A 27,990-nucleotide genomic window follows, 5' to 3' on the forward strand; every position below is an offset into this window, starting at 1 on the left:
GTTTGATAAACGTGCAATAAACAATCGAGATTTATCACATAGTAGACTTTTATCGGGAACTTTTTTTTTTTTTATCGAAGAGTTTCTTACATGTGAAAAATATTGTTTTTTTTTGTTTTTTTTGGGGTTTTTTTTTTGTTTTTAACTTAGCTTATACGAACGCGCTATATTTCTTTCGCAGAACTTTCAATGATGCATCGATCACGCTTCATAACAACGCGTAGTACATGGAAATCCGAAGATTATTTTTTTTTTACTTTCCGCAAAAAACGCACACGTAATCGTGAATAATTTTTAGCCTACCGCAATCACCTCCGTCGAACTTGATAAAAAATAATGCGGTTTTTTTTTCCTCGCATATATTAGATATATATATATATATATGTATATAATAGCCGATAATCCGCACACATAAAAATCTAGCAGAACTGTACACATACACACATGTAGAACATCTCTGTGCGATGATACATATAAATTGTAATTATTAAAATATAACTTTAAAGACAGACTATATATATATGTGTGTGTGTGTGTTTGTGTGGGTGTGTGTATTTATATATATATGTAGTTATTTTTTACTAGATATTTAGTATTAGTCGAATTCTCTCTCTCGCGCATACACCGTATTATGTACAAACAACGTTACAGTTTCGCATAGTGCGACATAATATGTATGTAATTGACATAATATAAATACCACATGCATATAATATAAATCACTAAGTAATTCGTGTATGTTTCTCTCAACAAAAAACTTATGTCTACTTTCGCTGCCTTCATTAAAGAGCGTCTTCGTATTTTGAAAAACAAAATTCTCAACATATATGTTGTGACCTCTAATAATACAAAAACGAATCGGATCTGTTGTACCGGTCTGTACACACGAGGCATGCTCTCTCCTTTTACTATTCGATTCGTTCTAACGCAAATGTCAGCAATGTGGCAATGAATTGTCGACAGCGTCGCTTTGAATGATAACAATTATAATTAGAGTGGTCAATGAATGGCTCTTTGGCACTTGGGCGAGTAACATGATTGATGGAACAATGTCGACGTTTTCGGCGTACAAACTTATATAAATTGTAGATACACAGATCCAATAAGTATTTATTTACGTGTTTTTTTTTTTTCGTGTCAGGTATACAAACGTGATATGGCGTAGTTTTTTGTAAATTTAATATAAATCAGAGCTTATTACTGTGGATATCGCTTAAAAAACTGAGAACAGAGATGTGTCGAATAATTAATTTGCCTTTTTTTTTTTTTTTTTTCATTATTATTATTACACATGACTCTCAAGAGGCACCTTGAAAACTTTGGATGCGAGACTCGCGTCCGGCAATGATTGCGGACGAGCGGCGTTGGTTACGTTGAAAACGACGTTGCTGGGGCCGCGAAAGCTCACCTCGATCAGAAAACTCGTGTCAGCCATGCCGATTCGATTGGTGCTGAGGTCGGGCGAGCTCGTTCTGAACTGACTCTTCTTCGGTCTATAATCGTTTCTTATGATCCTCTCGGTCTCGGATTGTAGTTTATTATCGAGCCAGTGCACCTTGTCGAAGTCCTTGGTACCGCCTACCGTGTGTCTTCGCTTGATCGATCGCTCCGACATCCCGTTCTTTCGCTTCAGTTTCGTAGCGCTGTCTTTTCGCACCGACTGCCGTCGCTTGCTGATGTTGCACTCGGTTTTCTCAGTCTTCGTCAGCGATTCCGAGCGTTTCAATTTGCTGCCCGGTGACTCCGACCTGTCGCTCGAGTGTTTATTCAAACTTTCCGATCGTTTGAGCTGCGGCAGTCTCTCGGTCGAGTGTTTATTCAAACTTTCCGATCTCTTCAATCGCGAGGTGGTGCATTCCGATGTTCTCTTATTAAGAGATTCCGATCGTTTGAGGCGGGATCTCGCCTCGGAATTCGTCAGGCTTTCGAACTTCTTGAGCTTGTTCGAGTAACTGGCATCTCCGATCTCGTAGTGACGATTTTTGACGCTACCGTCTTCCAGTTTCGTGTCGACGTCGTTGATGACAGACGATTTGTCATTTTTCTCGACGTCTTTCTCGCTCGTCAACTCGTAATGTTTCGAATTTCCCAAACGATCTTCTTCCTCGTTCGTATTTTTCTGATCCTCGTCCTTCTCGTTTGCGTCCGACGATTGACGGAGTTTCTCCGTCAACGTTTTCTCATGCTTGTCGTTTAAACTGCGGTCGTTATTCGGTGTGATGATAGATTCCGAGAGATGCATCGCGTTGTCAGTTACAGTTGAGTCAATGTCTTTCTCGTCCTGCGTTTTTTATTTAATTGAAAACAATAATGATGAAATTTTTGTGTAAATATGAGACAAGTATGTAACGCGATGAGAAAAGAACTTACATTTTTGGAACGGGAAAGATGATTCTTGTCAAGCGACTTGTGAAGACTGGGATCGCGATAAGCTTCCGTGGAGAGATATTTGAACTTGAGAGGCGCGTTAGATTTTTGCTCCTGCTGTTCCGCGGTGTCGTCTTTGTTGCAGATTACGGATTCCGTGAGAGGCTGCGTTTGGCTCGACGATTGACTGACAAGAGACCTCCATTTGCGATCGAACGTGGTCGTGAGGCTGGTCAGAAGATCGCTACCTGTAAAACGGGAGAATTTCCAGTTGGTCACTCGCGCGTTTTTAAAGAAAAAAAAAAAGAACGTGAGAAATAAACACGCAAAGCACCGAATTGTTACTCGATCGATTGTTATAACGGATACATTTCGTAAACGCAATCGTCGAGACGTAAAAATGCACTTGCTGAATATCACAGCTGGTGATATCTTGCGCGTGAATACATTCTCACAGAACAAAAAATTGCTGCGAAAAAGATGAAAATAACATCAAACAGGAAACAATAAATAGCAAATCATCGTCAAGCGCAATCGTTACAGAGAAGAATAAATAATTGCTTGCTTCTTTCTTATCGGTGTAATCGTTATTCCATTTAATTGCTATCGATATCATTCAATATTGCGTCTCAGCGGTTTTATTGCAATTATCACTGTTTTTGTCAGCAGCGCACAATTTTATGATAATTGCAATAACAACGTAATTCGACAACGTCAATTATATTTCTTCCGTTCGTACTTTTGACGTAAACGTTACACGAACTTCAACAACAAAAAATTACATGATAACACGAAAAAAACAAAACACAAAAAAAAGAGAAAGAACTTTGTCCCACGAGCACATCTTCAAAAAACTAATATGAACAATATCGTAAAAATCAAACGTACATACGCACGCACGCGCGCGCAAAAAACAAAACATTAATATTGTTTATGTATAAAATATACGTATAAGATCAAAAATATATAAAAATAACATATTAAAAAATAACATATTAAAAACATATAAGAACAAAATATTAAAATACATATAATTGATAAAGAAGCAAAACTCTGCAAACTATATTTGTATGTATGTAAAAATATTTTTATGACATCATTTTGTAAAAAATCAAATATTACATACGTTACATGTTTCGTTAATAGCTATACGTTTGAATAGTCAAGTATCGTATACATATATATGATACTTGACTAATAAAAAAAAATAACAATACAAAGAAACGATATTAGAAATATCGTTCTCACTTGTTTTCATAAGGAGACGAGACGAGATGTTTTGCATATATATATATATATATATAGCACAGCAGAAAACGGAATGCAGTGTCCAGCGTTATTCGCGCCATGTTTCAAAGCCGTTAACATTCGTTTCACATTTGTGCTCAATGTGATGTAATGTAGACACCAAGCCACTTGACGCAGGTTTTGTAGCGGCGGGAAACATCGCGAGAGAGAAAGAGCGAATGTGTGCGTACGAAGAAAAAACGACGATGGACGGATGTGTGTGACAAAAGACGGTTATACAAAGTCGGAAAAATAAGTACAAACAACAGTGTGTGAACGCGTGCTTAGTAATGTATGATAAACTGAAAAAAAAAACAGCGTATATAAAGCCATTCGAATGAATGAGCCAGCTGTTAGCTCGTTGGACATCTCGGATACTGGATGTGGTGGTGGTGGTGGTAGCAGCAGTTCAGATTCTGGTCTGGCAGCTTGCACCTCGAAGGAATTTACCTCGAAGAAATCGATTTAGAGTCTTGGCGGCGGTGGGCCCCGTGCCTGGCACTGCGGCAGAAGACTCGACGTTTGTTGACGATGATCGCGCGTTTCCTGCGCATGATGAGGACGATGATGAGGAAACTGCTGAAGACGCGACAGCAGTTGCCAGCGTAGCTGGTGCTGTTGCTGCTGTTGCTGCGGCTGTTGTTGGCACGGACATGGGCATTGGCATTGGCATCGGAACCGCTGCGACTGGCACTGGCATTGACATTGGCGATTGGACCGGTGTTTTCGGGGTGGCGCTACCGGAAGCTGCGGTACCGTATAGGTGGGACGATATGTACCACCAAAATCCTGGACTTGCTGTGTGCCTACACGTAGTGTTCAACCATTCGTTCATCATATCGTCATTATTCTTTGCGGTCGACGCGGCTGAGCAAAACTCTCTTTTTCTCTCGTCTTCCTCCTTTGCGTTTGGACCCACCATAAGATTTTTTTTTTTTTTTTTTTTTTTTTTTTTTTTTTTAAGTTTTCTATCCGAGTTGTACTCTGTCCGGAGTATATGCTTTCGAATAACAAACAACGCCGATTGACGTTCGATCCAATAATCTTTGTCAAAAAATAAATAATATACATATGCGCTACGAGAGCGATCGAACTCTGACCGTAATAATAAAAAGAAGAAAATAGAAAGAAAGAACTGATTGACAACGGGGAGAATGAGATAAGATAGTCGCAATTCGGCATTTGATAGATCGGATTTCTTCTTATCGTTTCGTAACTCAAATGAAGAAATGTCTTGACCGCACCCCTCTTGAGCCAACTCTGTACTCTTTTTTTTTTTTTTCCAGGCGTGTCTGATCGCAAAGACGTAGACTGAGGCGAATGGATACATAATCAGTCTATATAAAAGTAATTAAAAGTAATTAAAAGAGCACAATTAATTGGCAGAGGCAACTGCAGACAGACGAGCAATAAAAACAAAACAAAACAAAAAAATAGTAAATTTTTAGAGATGCATATGTCTATGTGGCGAGTATAAGTGCGAAGCTACATTATAAATTACTTCTATTAGACACTAAGAAACGAACGCTCCGTTTCGAGAAAAACACATCGCATACGAATAAATAATTAGCGCCTGAAAAAAAAGAAAAATGCCTTGAAAACTCACTGTCAAATCTTGCTGGTTAAACTTATCGTGAAAAAAAAAACGTACATACATTCTATTCGTTCAATAAAAGTTTTGTGATTTTTTGTAAGAGATAAAGCGATGTGTGGTGTTACGTGATCGAAGAAGTCATTCGAAGCACTTGTGTGACAATTCCTCGAAAAAAACATGCACGTGATGAACAAGTTTGTATTCGTATCTGTTGTATATATTAAAATCCATCAAAAAGATCGAGACGGAATTTTAGGCGACTTTTTAGGCGCTCTCGTGAGAATATTTTTTGTATACTTTGAGCAACAACACGCTATTGGAAAGATTTTTTTTTTCTTTTTCAAAACTTGGAAGAGTTCGAAGTAGAAGATTGTCTCAACCCTTTCGATATTGCATTGTTGTTGTGAGAGCAAATCAGTAAGGATCTCACGGCTAATTGTGAGAAGCTGCTTTGTTTTGGTTTTGGTTTTTTTTTTTTTTTGTTTTTTTTAAATGCCGAAAGCCAAAAGAGAGTGACATGCAGCACACGACAACACTATTAAGTAACAAATATAGAGGCTCGGCCAAAAACCGGGTCATGTGTAAGCCTGAAAATAATAAAAATTCTCATTCGTTATTTGTTATCCCAGTCATTCTCTTTGTGGCCGACCCTCCTCTTTGTGCTTGGCCGAGAATAATTGTTTTTTCTAATTATACATAAATTTGCCTTTTGTATTGCAAGAAGCTTCGCGCGCGTGTACGTGTGTGTGTGTGTGTGTGTGTATGTGTGTCGTAAACGCGTTCGAAACACTAAAAGAATATGCGAAATAAATGGATTGCTGCTATGATTTTTCGGAAAAATGGTGTAATCGCTGCGCGAGATGATCAATGGTGGACGCAAACGTAAGAATAAATTGAGAAAAGATCTGTCCGAGGAACAATCAAAAGAGGAGATGATTTTTTTTTTCCCGTAAACATACACTTTGTAATCGAAAAAAGATCGCTTATAAAGCAAATAAGAGGAGGAATGTACCTAGAAAGCTTTTTGTTAATAGTGAGTATCTTCTGTGTCCATTGTAGAAAACAAGATCCTGCTACACTCACCGATCGTCAGAAGCGATATTATATAGAGAAAAGATATAAAAAGAGAATATGAATAAGCAGATATAATTAGATATAAAATTACGGCATGGTACGCGTTTTGGGGGTTAATAACTTTTACACGTTATGAGAAACTTGAGAGAAAAATTTTAAACTATATTCACGAAAAACGGAAATGTATATATATACATATACAATATATATATATATATATATATTGTATATATTGTATATATACAATATATTGTATATGTATGTGTTGTATATATACAATATATTGTATATATATGTGTATATATATACATACATATATGTATATATATACATATATATATGTATGTAATAATATAGATAAGCGAGATAAAGAGATATACACTCATTTACATATCGTTAAATCACATATCGAACAGGGTGAATGTTGCAATATATGCTTAACTCTCTCGCGCGTAATGCTCTCAATAATTAACACACAACGAGTACACACAATTTAGTGAAAAAAAAAAAAAAAGAAAAAAAAACTACTTTTGTTGTCTATCGAATAGTCCTTTCGATTACGTGTCGCTTGGTTTTTTTTTTTTTTTCCGCAGCGATTTCGCAACATTCTGTGTCGCGTTGTTTTGCATATTCATAAAATTCGTACACACGCGTCGCGTTTTTTTTGTTTTTCTACATAAATTACCTACATGAATTATTCCTCTACTCGAATCGAGTAGAGAAACGAACGTGTTACATATATGAGCGCGTATTTCACACGTGTTTTGCACATTTTTACGTACGTGCGCGTTCGAACGCACACTTTATCGCAATATGTGACTATAGTCTTCGAATATGTGTGACTTGACAGCACAAAAGAATCGTATCTCGGTATCGAATATACCGTGCGCATCACGAAGAGACTCAGGATAGACAAATATATATCATGTGGACAAAAAAAATGCAAAGTCAAACACACATAAAAAAAATTAATATGATACTAACCATCGTCCGAGACGTCGCCGGGAACACCTCGTTGCGACGGTGACGGAGAAGACTGCGAAAAATTATTAACTTCGTGAAGAGAATCCAGACTCCCGTATCGAACCGGCGGCAAACAGATCGATTCCATCGACGGCTGTAACGCAGACCGGAAGTCAAAGATTCGACTTGCGACAAACGTCATCTCACGCAATCATTTATTAAGCGAAGAAAATTATTAAACTTACATCTTTATCCGTCTTGAATTTTTTTATGACGCCGTTGTTCATCTTCTCACCTAATACGCTGGTCAGTTGATTGGTAGCTTGCGCTTTTTGATGTATCGTGGGTTGCTGCTGCACGGCTATCGATAGATGCGGCCTCGCGATGGATTGCGATCTGGCGTTTCTCTCAGACAGTTCCGCTAACGATGTGTCGGTCAGTCTCTCGTTCAGGCTCGACAGATGTTCCGACAAAAGATTCGGCGACACCGTAGTGTCGACTATGTTGTCGAGCAAATCGTCGTTCTCCATTTCCCGTTTCGCCAATTGCCACTCTATTTCGATTCTCCGTTTCTCCTCCTCTCTTTTCTCGGCCTCGAGTCTCTGTCTATGCTGATCTCGTTGCAGCATCGCTTTCGTTTCTTCCTCGAACCTTCGTACTCTCTCCTGCGTGGTCGCGCTCAAGCCGGCGTACGTTACAATCGCAACCTCGTCGTTACTCTGCTTCGTCTGATTGGACGCACTGGATGCGGTGGAGCTCGTTTCCGCCAAACATGGATTGGTCTCGGTCGACAGTCTCGATGAGTCCACGGACGCCGGCGCGGAGTGATTCGCGTACTTGAAACGATTCAACGGCGACGTCCCGTTGGACAAACTGCTGTTGTTAGCGTCAACCGATAAGGATCGATCGGCGCAATCAGTAGAATGATTCGGTTGGGATTTGCTTTCGTGCATCTGTACGATCTCGCTGACGGAACACTGACGTTCATTTAGAGCCATGCTTTGTCGAATTGTCGGCGAACTCTCTGACTCTTGCTTTGTTTTGGCCTAAAATTTACGCGCACATATATTTAACACCCTTAAAATATAAACGATAACAATTTGCGATTGATGCAAACCTTATCGTTATCGTGCTCGTCAACTTCTTCTTGAGTCTTTCGTCTTCTTTGTATTTTTTTATTAGCCGCGGATATGATAGAGGATACAATATCCCTAGCGGATGCCATGTCGCCACGTATACCTGTTTTTATCACGATACAAAAAAAAAAAAAAAAATGAACAAAATGATGGTGTGAGTTAAAAATATGTCAAAAACTTGAATTGTCATAGTCTAAAAGCGATGACAATATTAAAACAAAGAAGAATGAAGTTTGAAATTTGAGATCAAAACGTACACAAATGCAATAAAAAAACAAAAATACCTTCGACTTTTTGGATATTACTCAGTAGAAGATTGTGATTAGTGTTAGACGTCGGTTCGACTTCGCAACTGTCGGTTGGCAGGCTCAAATTTACGCTCAATCTGCTCAAATCGTCCAAATCGTCTTCCGAAAAGAACCAATCGACCTGTTCACACAAAATACAATACGTTTGTCTCATACTGATGTTTTGTTAAAAAGACAGCATTTTTTCAAAGCAAAAAATCTCACGTTATTGAGTAGACTCTCGACTATTCTACACTGATGGGACATATCGTTAACCATGGTGACCATGTTGTCTCTCGAACCACTCGCTCGCACCAATGTTGGTCCAAAGACAATGGCCAAGTTCTTGCCTTCCATTTTGTTGATCTCGCTATGCTCCACTATTTTCTTTAGGTGCTGCATTAAGTATTTAAGCGTTTCGAAGTGATGCTCCGGAAGATCTCGCAGTAGCTTCCGTATTGTGGTCATTCTTCTCTGAGGATCCTCTATCTTATCGGCGTCGATGAACATGGGATACAGTTCTGCTGTGAGCAAAGAATCGGGAAGTTGACGGAAGAACGACTTCAGCAACGACGATATCACATTGACGTCGCTCCATCGTGGATCCTGTAACAAAAGAAAGTGAATTTCAAAAAGATTGTTCACACACGCGCACACTTTCAGAAGGGCAACCGTCAGATGAAATACCTGGAGATTGATATTCTCGAATCCTCGATTGACGCTATCCGTGAGTTGGGAGATAGCGGCGGTGTTTCCAGGTACTCTGTAGATTCCTACGACTTCGAGACCTCTCGCCTCCACGATGCTCGTGCACATCTCGACGATCAGCGGCACGTATTCGGAGAACGAAGACGGTGGACAGAGCTCGAGAGGTACTTTGAAGGTAGCTCCTTCGGGCGGCAACTGCGCCGTAGGCGAGGAAGGCGCGCCGCCGCCGGTCTGACCGTGCATTTTTCTGAATTGTTTCGCCACTCTTCCCTTCCAAGTTTTCGATTTAGGCGAGGGTAGAGGTTCTATCACTTGGCTCGGTTTGCGCGTTTTGTTCACAGGCGACTGACCCGTCGGCGATCGGTTTCTGAACGATGTTAATTTTTTAATGCCCTTGTGGCTCGGCAGAGGACTCAATCTTTGGCCGTTGCTCGGGGGAACACCGCTAGAAATCGCGGGACCCGTTGGCGTTTGCGGAACGGCCTGTTGCTTTAACGTGCAGGATAAAGCGTCCTATAAATAAAATATTATTTTTATGAGAAATTACAATTTGACAATTAAAGCAGGATTAACACACAGAAGGTGTTAGGTCAAACACGATTAATGAATAAATTAAAAATTGTAAAAGTAACTAGAGAGGTTGATTTTTTTTTTTTTTCATCATTAAGAAATGTTTTATAACTTACGGATGATCTTTCTGCAGCGGCGTGAGAATGAAGTGATCTCAACCAGAGGGCCATAGATGACGCGTCCTCGGTCTGTAGAAGCACTTCCGCTGTGGGATTCGCTACTCGCAGCACGTGTTTCCGCTTCGTGTAATCCTCGGCGACGTCAACCACAGAACATCTAACATCGACGTTTTGCACCGCGTTTGGCTCATTCTCGGTACTCAACGAAGGACTCTGCTGCACAGATTGTTAATTAAAAATAAGTAAGTAAGTTTATTCTTGTATAAATTGTTTTTGTTTGATGAACAATTCTCTCCATTTACCTGACTATGACGATCCTTGTAAAAATATATTATAGGACCGCGGAGAACACCCCAGACCTGCTTCCAGGAACGATCGGTAGATCGCTGAAGCAATAAAATAATAATTGAGAAACAAAATTTCAACGCGTATCAGCGCGCGCCATCAATCGAAGAGTTGTAAGATTTGTGACTTTACCTTGCCATCGAGCACTGTAAATTTAACATGAAGGGTACCCTCTCGTTCCACTGGTTCGATATCCTTTGCGGTTCCGTCGCAGCTGTTCGACGCATTATGTGCGGCAGTGATACTGTTGCTGCAAAAAATAATATTACCGTTATTGCAAAAAAAAAAAACAAACAATTAAATAAACAAAACTATTTGAATCTGCTTTTCCTGCACTTCTAAAAACTCGTTCAAACGCAGAGTCATCGTACGACAAAACAATGCTTCCTGCCTATTCAGAAATAGCACAAGAGCAAATTTTATTATACTACACTGCTATATACATGTATAAACTTACATCTACAGTTTTAGAGTATCTCTTTCTTTCTATAGTTTGAAAACGACATTAAAAAAAAAAAAAAAAGAAAAAAAAAACAGCGATCACATCAATTTTCATTTTATTAGTGTCATTCGGTTAGTAACACATATTCAGCGTCCACATAAATCAGTATCTAAAAAAAACGACAATAACACGTATACAATTGTGTATTTTACAACGACAGATCTAAAATAACAGGAAACGCATGATGATGATATAATGATAACATAAAATTGTAATTTTCTAACGTTAGAATCTCTAGAGTAACGCAGCGTGTCGATGATACCATACACAGCACAGTTTGAATGTCAAAACAACCATGGGATATGTCACATTTTATGTGTTCTCGACATCATGGACATCCCTTATCGCAAGAGAAATAAGAAACAAGAAAGAATACATCTTATCTAATGCCACTCACTAAAACACTGAACATAAACAAATTTGTAATGACACATACAGTTTCATCACATTGAAAACCATTAACTTAATGTGTTTTTTCGTTATCTTAACGTTGCAACTTCGTTTACTGTTCTCTTCTTTGTTCTATTTTTAATCTATTGCTTTTGTCAGTTTTTAATTTTCTAGACTGGTGTTGATAAATTTTAATCAATTCTTGCATTTAAATCAGGTCAGTATATAACGCAACACAGTTAACACTGTTTTTTAAACAAATAATTTATTTTAAATATTATTAGTTAAGTGAACTCTCTACACTCTATTTTTTTTTTTTTACTTTTTTTTTATTAAATAAAAAAGTCTAATTTAATTCTATTCCTTTTTAAATTTCAATTTTCTTATTTCTCTTTACGCAAATGTGACGTTACGTAAGACCTTCGTCGTCGTATTGTGATAATGTTGTCGAAATACACTGCGCGTATCTCTCATGCTTTTGATCGCTATTACAACACGACATCATCGTTTACAAGATGATAAATTAGCGCAAAACGAATAAGAAGCGCGGAAGAACGTGGAAGAGATCGAGAAACGAAAGCGAAATGCGCATTAGCTTTGGAAGGAGGAAACGCACAGAGTACAGATAATGCAACTTTTTCCCGTGCTTTTTCTCAAAAAGAATTTTTTCGCCCTCACCGATGATGAGAGTTTCGATGTAAGGATGCGGCCTGCGTCATATCTTCAAAAATGCGTCGCAGAGGCGTTATGTCGCTCGGAAATAACGGCGGCCGCCATCGTCTATGTGCACTGGAAACAATGTACACGAAATAGGTGCAGCTTGCAAGTATACTTACAATCAACACCTTCGAGGGGAACGAAATTGCCACGTTGCTCGATATATATTCGTTATTGCATGAGCAAACAAATGAGAAGCACGGGGAGAAGGGGGACGTGTCGTCAATGTTGACAATCTGGTGTTGTGCGAGAAAAGGCAATAAATCTGGTGGTGCGCGACATCCGCACTCCAACGTCATTTGTCAGAGACTTTACCAAGACTAACAGAATATCAAAAAAACAAAGAGAGAAAAAGAGAAACATTATATTTACCTTCTGTGAATATGAACGGGTTCAGAATCGCTCAGCTCTAAGTCACTGTCAACGTGCATTCGCTCGCCCCACGTAGCTTTCAAATACGAAACTCGTCTGGTGGCGCGATCTTCGTCACCTGTTAAATAAATTTATATTTGACCGTCGACTATTAACGTCAGTCAATTATTTGCATACAATGATATTATAATTCAATGAGCGCGCGCGCGTAAAAAAAAAGAAAACAAAATAAAGAAAGAGATTATACTTTATTTTGTGTTCGAGAGAGAAAAAGACGCGTAATTTCGTCGAAACATAATTCTCGTTTTACTTGAGATTTTTATGCGCGTCGCAATTAATATTAAAAATATCTTTAATATAAAAATCATCATCCTTTGGACTCACTGATCTGTGCATTCTTCTGTCGTCTAAGTACGACGTTATTGGTCGAGACGTTGTGCGAAGAACCATTGACCGGCGCTGAAAGAGAAACCAATGGGACGCGATTATTAACGCTTTATGCTCGACCTTTACAGGCAACGTAAATATGTGCGAGTTGTGACGACGTATATATATATATATTTGTGGGCACGAGGTAGTGGGCAGACAAGAGTGGCAAAAGAAGACTAACCGACTTGTAGTTTGGTTGACTGCAAATAATTCTCCAGTTTGCAGGGATCTTTATTGTTGTCCTCGCTTTCCTCCTCGGCGGTTTGCCACGTGTGTCTGGTGCTGCTTCTTGTCACCGGCCCGTTCGTGGTTTCCCATGATTCCGCGCTGTTGCTACGTGCTCTCAGGCGTACTGAGTCTGTCTCCACAGTAGGCAAATCTGTTCCGATTCAAGATTTTCGTCATTAATTTTTTATGCGTTGCGCGTGAGAGAAACACGAAATTTAAATTTACTATTGCGGTACTTTGACATTTTGCAAACACGTGTATGAATCTCAGCATCTATCGTGTTTTATTTATAAATCAACGGCAGCAATTATGTATTAACGCGAGATATACATCTGCGTTGTAGCCACATAGAAGCATCGATGGTGGACGTGTTGTTGCTGCTATTTTGCTATTTTATCGTGTCACAAAAAGCTTTAGCAACAAAAACATTGAGTGCAAAGAGGCGGCGGTTAATATCTTTTTTTGTGCATAAAAATTAATCGACATAAAATTTCCGGTTACAGGCTTGAGCCCAGTTATTGTTTTTCTCGTAATTAAGCTCCAAATTACACGCGTCACTTCTATACACATATATATATATATATATAAAACACAAGAGTTTCAAATTTACCATTTCAGATTTATTTATCGTTATTCAGAAGTGAGGATCGATTGTTCCAATTAAACGGAAAAAGAAGCGAAGAGAGAACAATGGGACAAAACATATGTACACACGTGTGGTGTAGCTAACAATATTATCTTCTGCGAGTTATTATTGTCAAAGCGCGGTCACACACGGAATACATGCGAATCACCGACAATATACACCAGCGACCGGAGACACACGACAGCAGTGCACACAATACAATTCAACGCTTCTTTCTTTTTATCTACCTTTACTCTCTTTATAGTCAGCCGGTGGTTCGCAATGGATATGCCTGCTGCCTATAGGAATTATTCTGTTGCCTGTTAATACTGCACCTAAACCGACGACACTTATTTACTTATTATAACATTGACCTGAGAGTAATCATTTGTTTGATTTCCAACTTGTGAAGAACAAATGGTGATTATTTAGAACCTTGTGAAAAATGATTATTATTGACACCTGATTGGAATATCTTACCAGTATCGAGAGACTTGGTTTCTCTGGCCGGTATTCTTCTCAGTTCTTGGCTCTCGGCCTTGGACTCGAACTCTCGTTTTCGCACAGCCACATTCGGCACGCTTTTCTTGTTCGACAATCTGGACAACTCACTCTTGTAAAGATTCGTTCGATCGCCAGCGGGTTCGTCCTCGTCGCTCAGCAAACGACCGGTTTCGAATTGTTTGGCACGTCTCGAGACGATCTGCAGACCCTGTGGCGGAACCGGAAACCTAGTGTCGGCTTTCTTGTCCGGTCCTGGCGAAGACGGCAGCGACGAAGAACCGTTTCTCACTTCTTGCGACGTTTGTTGCTGATTCGTGCTAGTGTTCTCTTGTATCCTCGACAGAATGTTGACGAAATTAGTTTTGCCTCGATATTGCTGCTCTTTCGCGACTTCGTTGTCGTAAACGAGCGACGAGTAAGGATAGTGATCTCCAGAAGTGGACTGATTGTCGCCGAGCTGATGATCGCTTCGCGACGACTTAACGTACTCGGAGTCCACGTCCTTTATCCTCTGCACACTCTGATTCGACGGTTTGTTCATCAGATTCGCGGCAGGTCTGGGAGTGTGATTTCTCTCCTGAGAAGATCTCCTCGTGGGCGACTGTTGCCTCTGTTGTTGCTCGTTCTGACCAGGCGGCCAGATCGGTCTCTGCAGTTTTTGCGGTCTCGCGTAGAATTCTCTCTGAATCACCGCGGCTTGGTTAATACCTGGCAGTGACGGTGGCATCGATTCAGACGACCAGCCGATAGGGTGACTCGGCCGTCGCAAGAATTCGGCCTTCTGCTCGAAGCTCTTGCGGAGTCTGTTCATGATGACGGAATCGTCCGAACACTCGTTGCCGGTGAGAGTCGAATTAGAATCGTAGGGAGACATGCTTTCCTTGCTGGCGGCAGGCGACGAGTCCCGTCTCGATTCTATACTAAGTCTGCTAGAGTCGTTCGATCTAAGGAGATCGATACTACCGTAGCTCGCGGTCTCGGAATCATTGGTTCCGCTGCCCTCACTGGCGCGCCGTGCCACAATTCGCTTAACCGGCCGATAGATCGGTACCTGCGGTTCCGCCTGCGATACCGGATATCGCAGCAGAGACGGCTGATAATAATGTTGCTGCGGATGATGCTCGCTAATGCGCACACGCTCGTAAATCGGATCGTTGATCCTGTCGTAGAGCTGTTCGTTACTCGGTCGCGAATAAACCGACTCGGATCGCGTTCTATCGTACAAATCGTATCTCGAGTCCTGTGACGAACGACCGCTCTGTTTAACGGCGTCTTCGTGCGACAACTTTCTTCCCGAAATTTTCGACTCTTCCGAGAGATCGTAAGTCGCGCTCGCGTCGTCTCGTTGCTGCTGCGACGTATTCGTCATCTGATTTTCCGCCATCGATTGAATTTGGGACATAGGCATCCTGCTGTCCGCGTAGACGGGTTGCTGATTCCTACAGATCGCTTCTTCGTGATGACCTGGACTGTCGGATGACAAAGAACAGACCCAGGACACCTGCCGTGTTCTTGCCGACGGACCCGGGATCATGCTGCTGACCGATCTGCGTTGCTTCTGCGACAAACTTCTCTCCGGAGAACGCAATCGCGGCCGTGGATTCGTCTCAGGATTGTGTGCCGTGTCACCGAAATACTAGAAAGAGTTAAATAAAATTTATAAATTAAAAAAATATATATTTATTACACATATATCCATTTTAACACATTCTCGTATTTTTATTACGCGGGTAAAAATAAACTATGAGAAATTGAAGAAACTGACAAAAATCTTTAAAAAATCTACTTTCTCGTAAAAAGTCAATTAAAAAAAAAAAGATAGAAACTTGTTCGAATTGTTACAGTGTTATTCTCTGCGACGTTTATTTGGCAGTGCGAGATATCGATGAAGTGAACTGAAAATGTTCGCGAAACGTCGATGTAAAAGTGAAAAAATCCATTAACGCGGATCAAAACCGAAAAACATCTTCGAAACATTAACAACAAAATAAGAGATTTCATCATCCTACTTTTTGCAAAATATCGTCTTCCTTGGACACGACAAGAAGACGTAACCATGGTCCCGCCTGTTGAATGCGTTGCACCACGCTGGCGTACTGCTCGCCCCGTGTGGGCATTCCGTCAACGGAAACTACGCGGTCACCGGTACGCAATCCAGCCTCAGCCGCCGGTGAATCCTCCCGCACCTGCTTCACGAAGATCGTGTCCATCGGCTCGTCGATTTTCGTCCTCTCGTGTCCCGGCAACATCTGTACAATTCAATCGTTATCCTCTTTTATCTCTTGTTTTTCATTTCATTTCTGATGAATAACTCACACAGCAGGCCTCGGGCGGATAAACGATGAAGTGTCGCAGCGTGAATCCATAGCCGTTCTCGCTACGTCTGAGCAGCAGAGTCCGAGGACCGCGAGGCGGAGAATTCTCCTTCTGAACGGAACGGGGAGACGCCGAACTGTCCGAACCGAGGCCCGAACTTGGCCCCGGTGCTGGCGGCGGGGGAGACGTGTGACCTACCTGTATGTACAATAAAACGGAGTTAAATAACAGGAAGCTTGAAAAAAAAAAAAAAAAGAACAAAGATAAAGATATGCGGAAAGGTCAATACGGTTCAAAACAGACTCGCGCAAACGTTCGGTTTGTTCACGCGTTCAATTAACTATCTTTGTTCCGCTGAAAAGACACTCTTCCTTTTCTTTCAAGACGCGCGGAACTGCGCGTCATTTTGTTATTTTATTCATTACTAATCGAATTTTTTTCTCCGATCGAAACACCACCACGTGACGTCATCGATGTCGTTGCCTGCCACCGATCGGGAAATGTGTGTACGCGCGTCTCGCTCGTCGCGAGATTATAGTACACGCGGTGTATTAATAGGCGATCCGACCTCCCGGCGCGCAAACGGACGTCGCGCAATTTGTGATCCCGAAAAGCCGGGATCGGGTTTGAATTGAACCGAAATAGAAATCCGAATTGAATGCTGCGGATTCGCGCAGCGTTCGCGGAACGTTCGATCAAGTCTTCCTTTTCCAATTCTTTTGTTTTCTCATTTTGAGTTTTCTCCTCGGAGTCTTTCGCACGCGCGGGTCGTGTCCGGACGGAGCCAGACGACCGATACGAAAAGTATATATCGCGGCGCGACGCGAAAACGCGGCAGACGAGAAGACTTCTACGTGGATATTCGCCAAGAATTATTCCAAGCTCCGACGGTCGAAGCGGAGGTGACGGCACGAAGTTCTGGAGAGATGTTGAGGCGCGTTCCTTCCTTTTCCTCTTCGCCGGGCGCAAGTTGAACGAAATCTGGCGTACCGCCAGAGAATATGCAGCTTAGAGTTCTCCGCTTGTAACACGCGCCTATAACGTCGAAGAAACGAATGGAATTTGTTCCGTTCGAGAGACAAAATCTCTCATCAAATGTATCGCACGGAAGTGAGGAAGGAAAAAAAGAAAGAGAGAAAGAATTCGCACAGAAAGAATTTATCGCTCGCGATGCGAACGTTGGAGATCAACCCTTTGTTGACGACACGTCCAGGGAGGAAATGATCACACTCGAGATCCGATGGAGTCTGCATTTGTTTTGTAAGAGGTTTTCCACCCACGTATATTTAAATATAAAAAAAAAAAAAAAGAAAAAACAAATTGAAATTTACGTATATTGAGTACGTCAAATTTTTGCGTGCGCAAAGAGAGCGAGACTTTTGACTCGAATATCTGACGTCAACGAAACGCGTCGGTGTGAAAGTGACGCCACCAACGCGCGGATTCGAATCATCGAAAACCATCTTCTTGATTATTCAAGTGGAATTAAGGGGTCAGAGAAGAAGAGAGAGAGAGAGAGACCCAATCGTATAATCCTTCGAAGGATTGGATTCGCAAGAATCGCATCTTCGAGCGCCGAAAGAGAGAGAGAGAGAGAGAGAGAGAGAGAGAGTTGCATATACAATTGTTTCTCGAAGCAGTTTTCCCGGTATCGCGCGGCGGAGCGAGTGTGCGTGTATAATAATAAGAGCGGCACCGCGAGAGCGTCGATCGGATGTTCCTACGTACGGAAAACAGATTGGACGAGATTGAGCGAGTCGATGACGATGTAGGTCAGAAGAGAATAGACGTTGTCAACGGTAAGTGGGTCACCAAACCGAGTAGTTGCGGAGCTCGGTCAATAATTACGTGGACATATTCGCGTGCGACACGTCTCCTTAACGTGCCGGTGTGTCTTTTAATACGCGTGTCTCGCATCGTAAATCGACATTCGATATCCTCTTCCCGTTGTGTCATGTGTCTCGCTCTCTTCTCTCTCTCCCCTCTTATCGGACTGCCAGGAAAAGCGACGAGAAGGAACAAGCAAATCAGGAAGAGTATATTTACGTGTGTGTGTGTGTGTGTGTGTGTGTGTGTGTATTGGGTTGGACTCTCGCTCGTTAACGAACTCATTTTCTCACCCTCGGGGATCAACGGGGGACGTCAACATCACAGACTCCGTCAAACTCCGCTCACGGATTCTATTCTACGTTTCCGTCCCACGTGCGTGCAGAATAGCGTGCGCGCGCGCGGGTGCTTCTCTCGAAAGAGGTTTATAGTTTTACACCATATTTCCGGCCGCACTCTATGTGTGAACGCGGGAGAAACTTTTTCCCCCTTCCCCATCATCAGATATCCACCAGAGGCTAGTCTCGTCGTATCAAGTATTTGACCCGTTTCGCGATCAACGTCGGAATCGAAGCGTGTGATGTCACAAGCGAGGGGAATTAATTAACGTAAAAGTTTTTTTTTTTTTTTCTCGCAATTCACATAATTTGTTTTCCGAAGAATGTTTGTCGCGACATTCCGCGACCTTATGCTAAATCGATACGGCGCGTGTTTGTTAATTCTTTGAGAATCAATAAACGAGTTTTTCTCTCGTCTAAAGCGTTCTCGATCCCGGTCTCCAACGATCAAACTCTTGATCGCTGCTACCTAACCGGGTTTGTTTGTTTGTTTGTTTCACGCAAGGTCCCGAATTCGCGAAATCTGTTTATCCTATCTAGTGACCGCGAACCGCCGTTTCCGGCCTCACGCGGTGCGCAGTTCCGACGTCGTTAATATCAAGTTCCGGTAAGCGTTATGTGCGTTCGCCATTTCAGAGAAATATTATCGAAAGTTGCCTTGGGGGAAGTCGTGCGTGTATGTGTGCGCGTGTGTGTGTGTGCGAGTAAGCGAATGTGTGTTGCTAGTAAATATGCCATCGCACATGAGTTTTAATTTAAAAGCTGAGTGTAAAAATACGTTACGTTGAAACGTGAAGGAAGGACGTGAACAAACAATCGCTAAGTAGAAAAATTCTCGCTAGGAAAATTTTCTCAGTTCTTTCCGTTGACAGTTTTTTTCTGCGGTAACACTTGTTAAGTGTTTTAAAATTATTTCCAAGTGCAGATGAAGAAAAGTGTCTCACACACACGGGACGAAGATGACAACGCGACGTACTGACAGATGAAAAAAAAAAAAAAACTCACAATTGAAGGATAAACTCATAAAGACGTGTCTAATGAAGCGGACACGGCAAATATATTCACCTGGATGAAATATTTTCCGAGAAATCGGACAAACGCACCGAGCGAACATTACACGACACGAGAACTCTATTGTATTCTCGATCGGTGTATCGCGACAAGTACTAACGCGCGTACAACAATTTGGTTTTTGTTTCACGCCAATCCGTACACCATTTGCGATGATTTTCTTCGCACCGATGTTTTTTTTAATGTCACATTCTGTACATCTCCCAGCGCCAGTAACTTACATAATTTTGCTTCACTGGCTCTACCAACTCTCTTTACGTAACAAGCGACTCCGATCGACGACCGATAGTTGGTTTCCAATGCGCCGATTCCCGACGCCGCTGAAAGCGTTCGCAAGGCGAATTCTATGGAGAGATGAAGCGTTCGCCGCGCACAATTTATGTATCTTACACGCGGAACAATTATATCATATCTCGAGAAAACGTAACTATTGTAAGACAATTCTCATGAGAGAGAGAGAGAGAGAGAAAGAGAAAGAACATATGCAGAAGAGAATCTGTTGTATTATCGCGGGTTTTCGCACGAAGATGTGCAATGAGACGCAAACAAAAAAAAAAAGGAGATCGCGTACATAGATTATCCCACAAAGAAAAAAAATAAAAAGAAAGAAACCACGTAAGGAGAGCAGGAAACGATCAATTCTGAGACTTTTTTCTGATCTATTTCTCACTCGACTTTGTCACCTCCTCGCGTGTCTCCTTTCGCGGTTCCGCGGAACTATGAAAATGAAAAAACTTTTAAACTCACACAGAGTTTCTCGAGTAACACGTTGCTAAAAACGTTTGCGATCGCGACAACGATGTGCCGCCGTCGACGTCATCGTAACGGTTGAATCAGTGCCCTCACATCGCACTCGGACAACTTAAATGACAGATTAAAAACAAAACAAAACAAAAATACAAGACAAACACTCGACAAGGAACAGGAAACGATATTTAACGTATAAACCGCTACTGTCCGAAGCCATAAACCGGCTCGATGGTCACGGCGATACTGCCGCAACCGACTGGCTGTCAACAGGAACCGACCATGAGAATCCTCAGGCACGATGCGCACTACTCCCTCCTGCGACATCGCGTCATCGTTATCGTCGTTGCCTCCTGCAAAACAACCGCCATAGCCGATGATATGGCCGTGCGACGAACGACGTTTCACCACCGACAAACTCGATTTCTCGACTCAATTGTTTCTCTCTCTCTCTCTCTTTCTCTGCTTTTCTCTCTTCCTCTCTTTTATGGATATCCTTAAAACACAAATGGACATCTTTAAAATAAATTGCATTTTTAACTCGATAATCTCTACCTTTCCTTCCAGAGACCTTTTCCTATTATCTTTCTAATCTGTTACGACGATATGTAGGCAGTCTTAGCTCAACGGAATGACAATTCAAGAATTCGACACGACCGACAACTCGATCGAGTGCGAATGCTTTCGTCACACAACCAGAATCAAAAATCTCCGAAAGGGAATCGCGGCGCATTCTCTCGTTGTGTAAAAAACAAAAAAAAAAAAAAACAAAACCAACAAACAACTCGACAGACAACCTTCGACAGGCGTTTCTCGCTTTGTTTCGTCAATCGAAAGGGTCAGCGGTGCGGCGTTGCACCGCTTTCACAAGCACAGGTGCAACGTTCCGTGCGATATTTCGTATATACGCGCGCGCGCGCGCGCGGTCAACGCAAATCGAGATCCCCCCGTGTGTTCCGTGTTCTCGACCACATTTACCGCTCTTGCGCACATTCATTCGTATTTACTGTTGCATATCGGAGAAATAAGTATTAACCCTTCAATCACGCGAAAGGAGAAAATAATATTTCAATGTTTTTTTCTCTTTTTTTTATATTCTAAAAATAAAAAGACGTGTTCAGTTTCACACTTGACATTACATTGTGTGTGGTTTTTTTTTTTCTTTTTTATCTACCTGAAGTAGGCATTTTCACGCGCATCGGGGAAGAAAAATACGGAAAAAAAAATACAGCTGAAAGATCTCTCTCATGTGAGATTTAATTGAATAGAATTTCAATGACGATGTCAATACGAGGGAGAGAGAGAGAGAGAGAGAGAGAGGGTATGAAGTGAGAGAATCAATTAATGGTTGCGGTCTTGCTTATTTTGCGCCGCGTGCAAGAGGAATGTCCTTTTTTTTTCAAATGAAGATCGTGACTTCCGGATACTTGCCAACTGCCGTGTAAAGAACACACATTCGCGCGCACTATCGAATGACCGGTACTCCCGAGATGATCATGCTTAATCGTATAAATACTAGACACACGCACACGCGCGAGAGTCGCACATATATATATAGTAGAGAAAATATTCACAGCAATAAAAATACTCAACGATTTCTCACACGCGAGTTTATTCAAGAAGATAGAAAGAAGAAAAGATGCGCGCGTAAAATATATATATATATATATATTATATGTATATATATATTATATGAAAGTAACGCGCGTTTGATTCTGTAACTCGAGAAATTGTTTGTGGTCTTGTAAATTTAGTTCTTATTAAACTTCAGAGACGCGCGATCGTCAAGAGATAGTCGAGGCTCTCTCTCTCTCTCTCGAAAGAGAGAGAGGCGCGTTCTTCTTGTCGAAGATAAAGCAGATACACGACTGTTTTTTTTTTTATTCAATAAGACCGACGCACGCACGCACGCACGCTGATGCCCGATGCGACGGCCGGATTTGCGTCATTGTAGGCAGATTCAGGCATACACAGTAGGTGGACTAATCGGAGAAGTAATCGATGAGCAAGCGTTCTGAGGCGAGAAAGTGTAATAGTACGTTGCGTACGATTATGCCACGGGTCAGCGCAAGACTCGATGTTAAAAGCGGCGAAAAAAAAAAAAAAAAAAAAAATAAAACAAAGAACCGCCTGCAAGAAGCAAAGATAGAACAATGGAAATATTTCACACTGTGCGTTACTCGACGCTGCGAATTGCGAAATCGAAGTACACACGTAGCAACATTTCAGCTCGTTGTGCTCGAAGTGTGAAAATGCCGGCGCGCTTTATATGAAATATTTTCATAAAGTAAAACGAAAGAGAGAGAGAGAGAGAAAGAGAGAGAGAAAACTAGATGTCGTATATGCAGCTACTAAAGCTATCTTTGTAAAACAATCTGCTTTAAAAAATCCTTGAAGCGGAGAAAAAATCAGGAAATTTCCGCATAGCATTACTCTCTGTAATTTTAAAGCCGAATAGGCTTTATCTGCTCTCCGGCATAACGTACTCAGTGGACTATTTTTAAGCTGCTTATTTACGCAAACTGCCACAGCGCGCTTATATACCGCCACCGACGGAGCATCATCTCTTTCTTTTTCTCTTTCTCTCGGAATGGTTTACCGAAAGTCTTCTTGAGAAAATTTTCATCGACTTTGTTCTCATTTATTTTTCCCATCCCGTTTCACTTGCGATAAGTGACCGTTAATTCATGCGAGAATCATGAGCGGCAGCTCATTGATTTTTCCGAACTATGTACCATCCGCGTCTGTGAACGCAGCGTCTCTCGACGCCACCGCGTCTCTCTACTTTTCAATAAATTATATCGTTGTTGTCATCGTCGATGCTCTCGGAAAATAGAAATTCCTCCATGGAGATGGAAACTTTTTTTTGTCTTTTGAATTTTTACGCAAATTAAAAAATAGATTAACCATTAAAAAAAAAAAAAAAAAAAAAAAAAAATTAAAACATCGCATTGTCCAAAATTGAATACAGTGATCAAAAATTATACAAAAGAAACGATCAAAGACACGTGTGCTCGGTTCTCTCTGGTACGTTCGTTCTGGCATTCCGTTTACATGACGAAACTTTTTGTTCAAAATTTTGAAAGAGCTCTCATACCCATCGAACTACTCAGCATACAGTCTATCTGACCGTATTGACGATTAATGCTATTGAGAAAATGTTACTCACTCCGTGTGGCTGCCTGACGAAGCTCCGCTGGTTATTTCGGTCGTCAGCCATTGTACCTTTACCTGAAACCAACCAATATACGTCTCAATGAAGGTCTTGTCAGAAAATAACAGTTCACAAAAAAAAGTAAGAAAAATACGTAACACAAAAATAAGTAACAAAGAATAAATACGTAACAAAAAGACAAGTAATAAAAATAAGTACCAATAATAATTAATTACATAAATAAAATAAGTGTAATAACTATTAATAATTTACAGATTTGGTCGTCGCGACTCGTCTTCAACATTAATTAACAGCCGAGGTTCCCAATTCGATCGACAATTTGCGATATCTGATAATTAAAATCTCTTTTTAATCTCTTGAAAAACACTCTGAAAATTACTTTCATTAGTAAGCGATCTTTTTAACACACTGAAAATAGACAGATTGAAGATATAAAATTCGAACGAAGTTGCGAAATAATCTGACAACATTTAAACGCTAAAAACACGCTTACGTGCGATTTCAACGACTCGTTTTATCCGCTCGATTTTATCAAATTCGGTAAATCCGATTTTATCCGAAGTGGGCTAATAACGAGTTGACACACATAAAAAAAAAAAAAAAGATCGTGAAGTGAGAAATTCTTGTTTTTAAACTTACGCGCGCGCGCGCGCGCACACACACACACACACACGCGCGCGACTCTCTTTAAATTCCGTAAAAATTATACTGGTAATAATCGCGATATTTTTTGCGAGCCGCGATCATTTTCCCGATCAAACCATGTCCGACCGGTCGCTACTATGTACTACTACGCGACCTAGCTCGCATGATCGAGAATTTTTCAGTAAGCAGAAGTTCTTGAACGACATCTTGGCATCCGCAGAATTAACGTCATTAAACGAATTGACGTGGTTTCGTGTTCGAGAAACGAAAGGCGCTGCGCACGTATCTATACACGCAAAAGTTGGAAGATGTTCTTTTTTTTTGCGTTCTTTTAGCGCGCGAGTTATTTAGGAATGTGTGTTGGGACTAATTTAACTATTCGAGAGATGTAAGTGTGAGTGGTGTAATATAAATATTAATTATTGTATTAAATCTGTAACATGTACACACACACATTGATTTCTTTTCGCGAAACAAGAGCATACAGACTTGAAAAAAAAAACCGCGCTAATAATAAAAAAAAAAAAAAAGTTTCACAGCTGTTTCCTTTTTTTTTCCTTCACAACGTACGTGTGTTTCTTATGGTTTTAACAGAAAAACCTGCACGTAGTAAAAACCGTGATCCAGCCGAACGAGCATCGCGTGCAGACGCGCGTATCGAAATACGAAGCCATTCAGCGCCGCGCACAGCTAGATCGCGCGGGTCTTTATTGGAAAAAGCGGCGAGTGCAAAACTTGCTTGCGAAAAAAACGGAAGAGAGGAAGAAGAAGAACAAGAGAAAAGCGGGAAAGAAAGAAAGAGAGAAAGCTATATCTTTAATAGAACTCTCAGTGCGATCTTATCTATTTCACACAAGATTACAAGATGATGTATCGCTACTATGACAGAACGAGACGCGAGCGCGTCGCGACGCGTCAATATAACGAGCGGAGCAGGTCGTATCGTCGTGTGTGTGCGTGTGTGTGAGGCTTATCTTCGATTTTAAAGAAAACAGTACGTATATATATATACATATATATATGTATATACAAGCCACACCTATCGCGCGATAATTTCGATCGATGCGAACGCATCGCGATCTAGCAGAAAACAGTCGTTTCACGAGACGAGCGGAGAGAGAGAGAGAAAAAAAAATAGAATAAAACGCGCCGCGACGCTTCGAACTTTGAAATACGATCACTGCCTGTGCACACGCAGAAGCGTTTTTATTTAAACCGTGCGATAATACGCCCGAACGCGGTGAATATGCACATATTTTTTTTTTTTTTTTTTTCAAGAGATATTTTACGCAAAGTGTATTAATAAAAACACAAGTTTTATTTATAACAACACGAACTCTGTGCAACACTGAGATGTTGGTTTTTTTTTGTCGACCCTCATAGTGAGGAAGAGTGATTTTTATGGGGGATCCGACACGCGCTCGAATTTGATTTCAAAATTTTGTTATCACGCGCCCGGATATCGGAGCGAAAAAAATAAAATCTCGATAAGAAAAATTGTGTGGCTTTTTCGTTTTTTTCCTCGTTGTAGAAAGCAGAGAATCGCTGATTTTTTTTTTTTTTTTTTTTTTTTTTTTTTTTTTTTTTTATTTTTTTTGCGTTGTGTCAGTAGCGAATCCTCGTTTGTCATCGCACAGCCAAATTCGAAAACATACATGAGAAGAGATTTGAAGATAGCAACTCTCTTCGGGGGTTTTCTCTAAATCCAGAAGCGCGTGTAAGATACACACAGACGAGATATAGATATCTAACGTAAATAAAACAAAGGTTCATTTTGAAGGTCGAGAGATAGTGTGCCTAGCGACGAAGAGCGAGAGAGAATATGTTGAAGAGAAAATCGTTTGTGCGCAAGTAAAATCGTTTGTCGCGCGAAAAATGCGATCGCGCTTTTTTGCGATTATTTTTATCTCGCCATTATCTTTCAAAATTCTGTACGTGACAACAGCGCTGATATTCTGAGATCAGATTCGAAAGAGTCCGCGAAGATCTCATCCCTCTTCGTTGAGCGAGACAACAAATGTCACATTCTCAAAAATACGCATGTCAAAGAGACAGAGACAGACAGAGAAAGAGTGAGAGTAAAAAAAAAAAAAGACCGTTGGAAAAATTACAATTACGCGTTCAAAAACTTTATGTTGGCGTTTTCAGAATTTTTTTTTTTCGCACGCGCTCTCTCGGCGGTGCAACGCGATATTTGTTTAGCGAAATCGAGCTTAATAATAACGAGCGATAACAACCGAGCCAACGCACGTGCCTTCGATGCATTCTACGTACGTGTATACATGACACGCGATCCCGGCCGCCCCGTTTATTATTGCGAGATGATATCCATCATCGTGGACTGCTTCTGATAAACAGTTCGTTTGGGAGAAGACGCACGCGGAAGAGAGACGATGGGGAAAAACGGACGCGCGCTTGCCTCTCGCGTGTGTGAAAATTGGTTCGTCGAAAATCATTTATCTTCGCCATATTACGTTATTTTTTCATAAACATAAAATCCAACGGACAAGAAAGAGAGAGAGAGAGAAAGACGGAGAGCTAGACGCTGATCCTCGTGTTGAAAAAACTGGCAAGAGCCAGGCGCAAAGCAAGCTCAGGGTTTTTTTGTTGCTTAATAAGCGGAGAAAAGCGCACGTTCTGAAACAAGAAATCCAATACGACGTTGATACACACTTTGATGAAATGTACGTAGAGGTGGAGAGTACGAGTGGTCGCGAAACTCGCGCACCACGGAACGAGTTTCTCAAAAACCACAACGAGAGATTCTTCGGCGAAATCGCAGACATTCGCAACGTACGTACGTTGTACATACATACGTGCGGTTGTACGTCGCGGTCGAGAGCGTAGAAGAAAAGAAAGAGAAGGAGGGGAAGAGAAAAGGACGTACGTATATCGGCGCGATAAAGGAGAAACGAAAAAAACAGAAAAAAAAAAAAAAAAAAAAAAAATAGGAAGGCGGAAGAGCGCAAAAGACCTACCGAGAGAAGAGAGATCATCAGCCGGCGTTTGATCGGAGCAAATGTGGATTTCGGGAAAATGGAGAAGAAAACGCGTAAAGCCTTCAACGTGCACGTTACCTCACACGCAGGAAATATCGCACACTGCTTGCGGTCGTCGTTCGCAGCGCCTCCGCTAGTCCACGAAGACGCAAAGCGCCGTTTCTCATCCGCGTCCAACGTCGCATCGGGAGCTCGACGTGATGACGATGGCTTCGTTCGTCCGGGCGTCCTTACTCGTTCGACGGCGACGAGCCGCGGTCGCCGTTTCGGGACACATTATTGGCGAATAATAACACTTGCTCGAGAACTCCCGTCTCTCTCTCTCTCTCTATCTCTCTCTCGCGTGTAAATTGTACTGTTTTGACGCTCTTTCTACCTTCTCTCTATTCCAGACTTTTTGACACCTCTCTCGCGCGAAGGATAATTTCAATCTTGTAACACCAGGCACGTACACGTGACGCAGCCGCCGGATCGGGTACGCGCTATCATGATCAACGACGTTTACGTATATGTGTCGCGTCCGGTCGTAATCCGGACGCGCGGAACAAACGAGAAAACGCCACTCGCCACCTCGCACTACCTGGCACTACGCACTACCTCGAGCAGATAGTACATACACCGCATTGGTAACATGGCCAGACCCTGCACCAACTTG

At 41.5% G+C, this 27,990-nt stretch overlaps 1 protein-coding gene across 8 annotated transcripts; it reads right to left on the minus strand.

Moving 5' to 3' along the window:
- Positions 1 to 828: 828 nt before the first annotated feature.
- On the minus strand, positions 829 to 27,985 carry LOC109855339. Of its 8 annotated transcripts, none has more exons than XM_020429499.1 (21): positions 27,414 to 27,982; positions 23,686 to 23,747; positions 16,534 to 16,731; positions 16,227 to 16,466; positions 14,194 to 15,853; positions 13,962 to 14,048; positions 13,042 to 13,239; positions 12,816 to 12,890; positions 12,432 to 12,549; positions 12,021 to 12,131; positions 10,583 to 10,700; positions 10,408 to 10,491; positions 10,103 to 10,318; positions 9,396 to 9,929; positions 8,934 to 9,314; positions 8,706 to 8,850; positions 8,403 to 8,524; positions 7,531 to 8,331; positions 7,307 to 7,439; positions 2,371 to 2,615; positions 829 to 2,281 (listed from the first exon to the last, which is right to left on the minus strand). In XM_020429499.1, the coding sequence occupies exons 2-21, from the start codon at positions 23,734 to 23,736 to the stop codon at positions 1,286 to 1,288; spliced, it is 6,513 nt and encodes a 2,170-aa protein (XP_020285088.1). In that variant the 5' UTR covers positions 23,737 to 23,747; positions 27,414 to 27,982; the 3' UTR covers positions 829 to 1,285. The 8 variants fall into 8 exon arrangements, with proteins under 8 accessions (XP_020285088.1, XP_020285085.1, XP_020285086.1 ...); XM_020429496.1 differs by having other exon boundaries at positions 10,103 to 10,321; XM_020429497.1 differs by lacking the exon at positions 27,414 to 27,982 and adding an exon at positions 27,315 to 27,351 and having other exon boundaries at positions 10,103 to 10,321.
- Positions 27,986 to 27,990: the final 5 nt, after the last annotated feature.

The sequence above is a fragment of the Pseudomyrmex gracilis genome, unplaced genomic scaffold (assembly GCF_002006095.1).
Source record: "Pseudomyrmex gracilis isolate BER0280 unplaced genomic scaffold, ASM200609v1 scaffold_87, whole genome shotgun sequence".
Lineage (NCBI taxonomy): Eukaryota > Metazoa > Arthropoda > Insecta > Hymenoptera > Formicidae > Pseudomyrmex > Pseudomyrmex gracilis.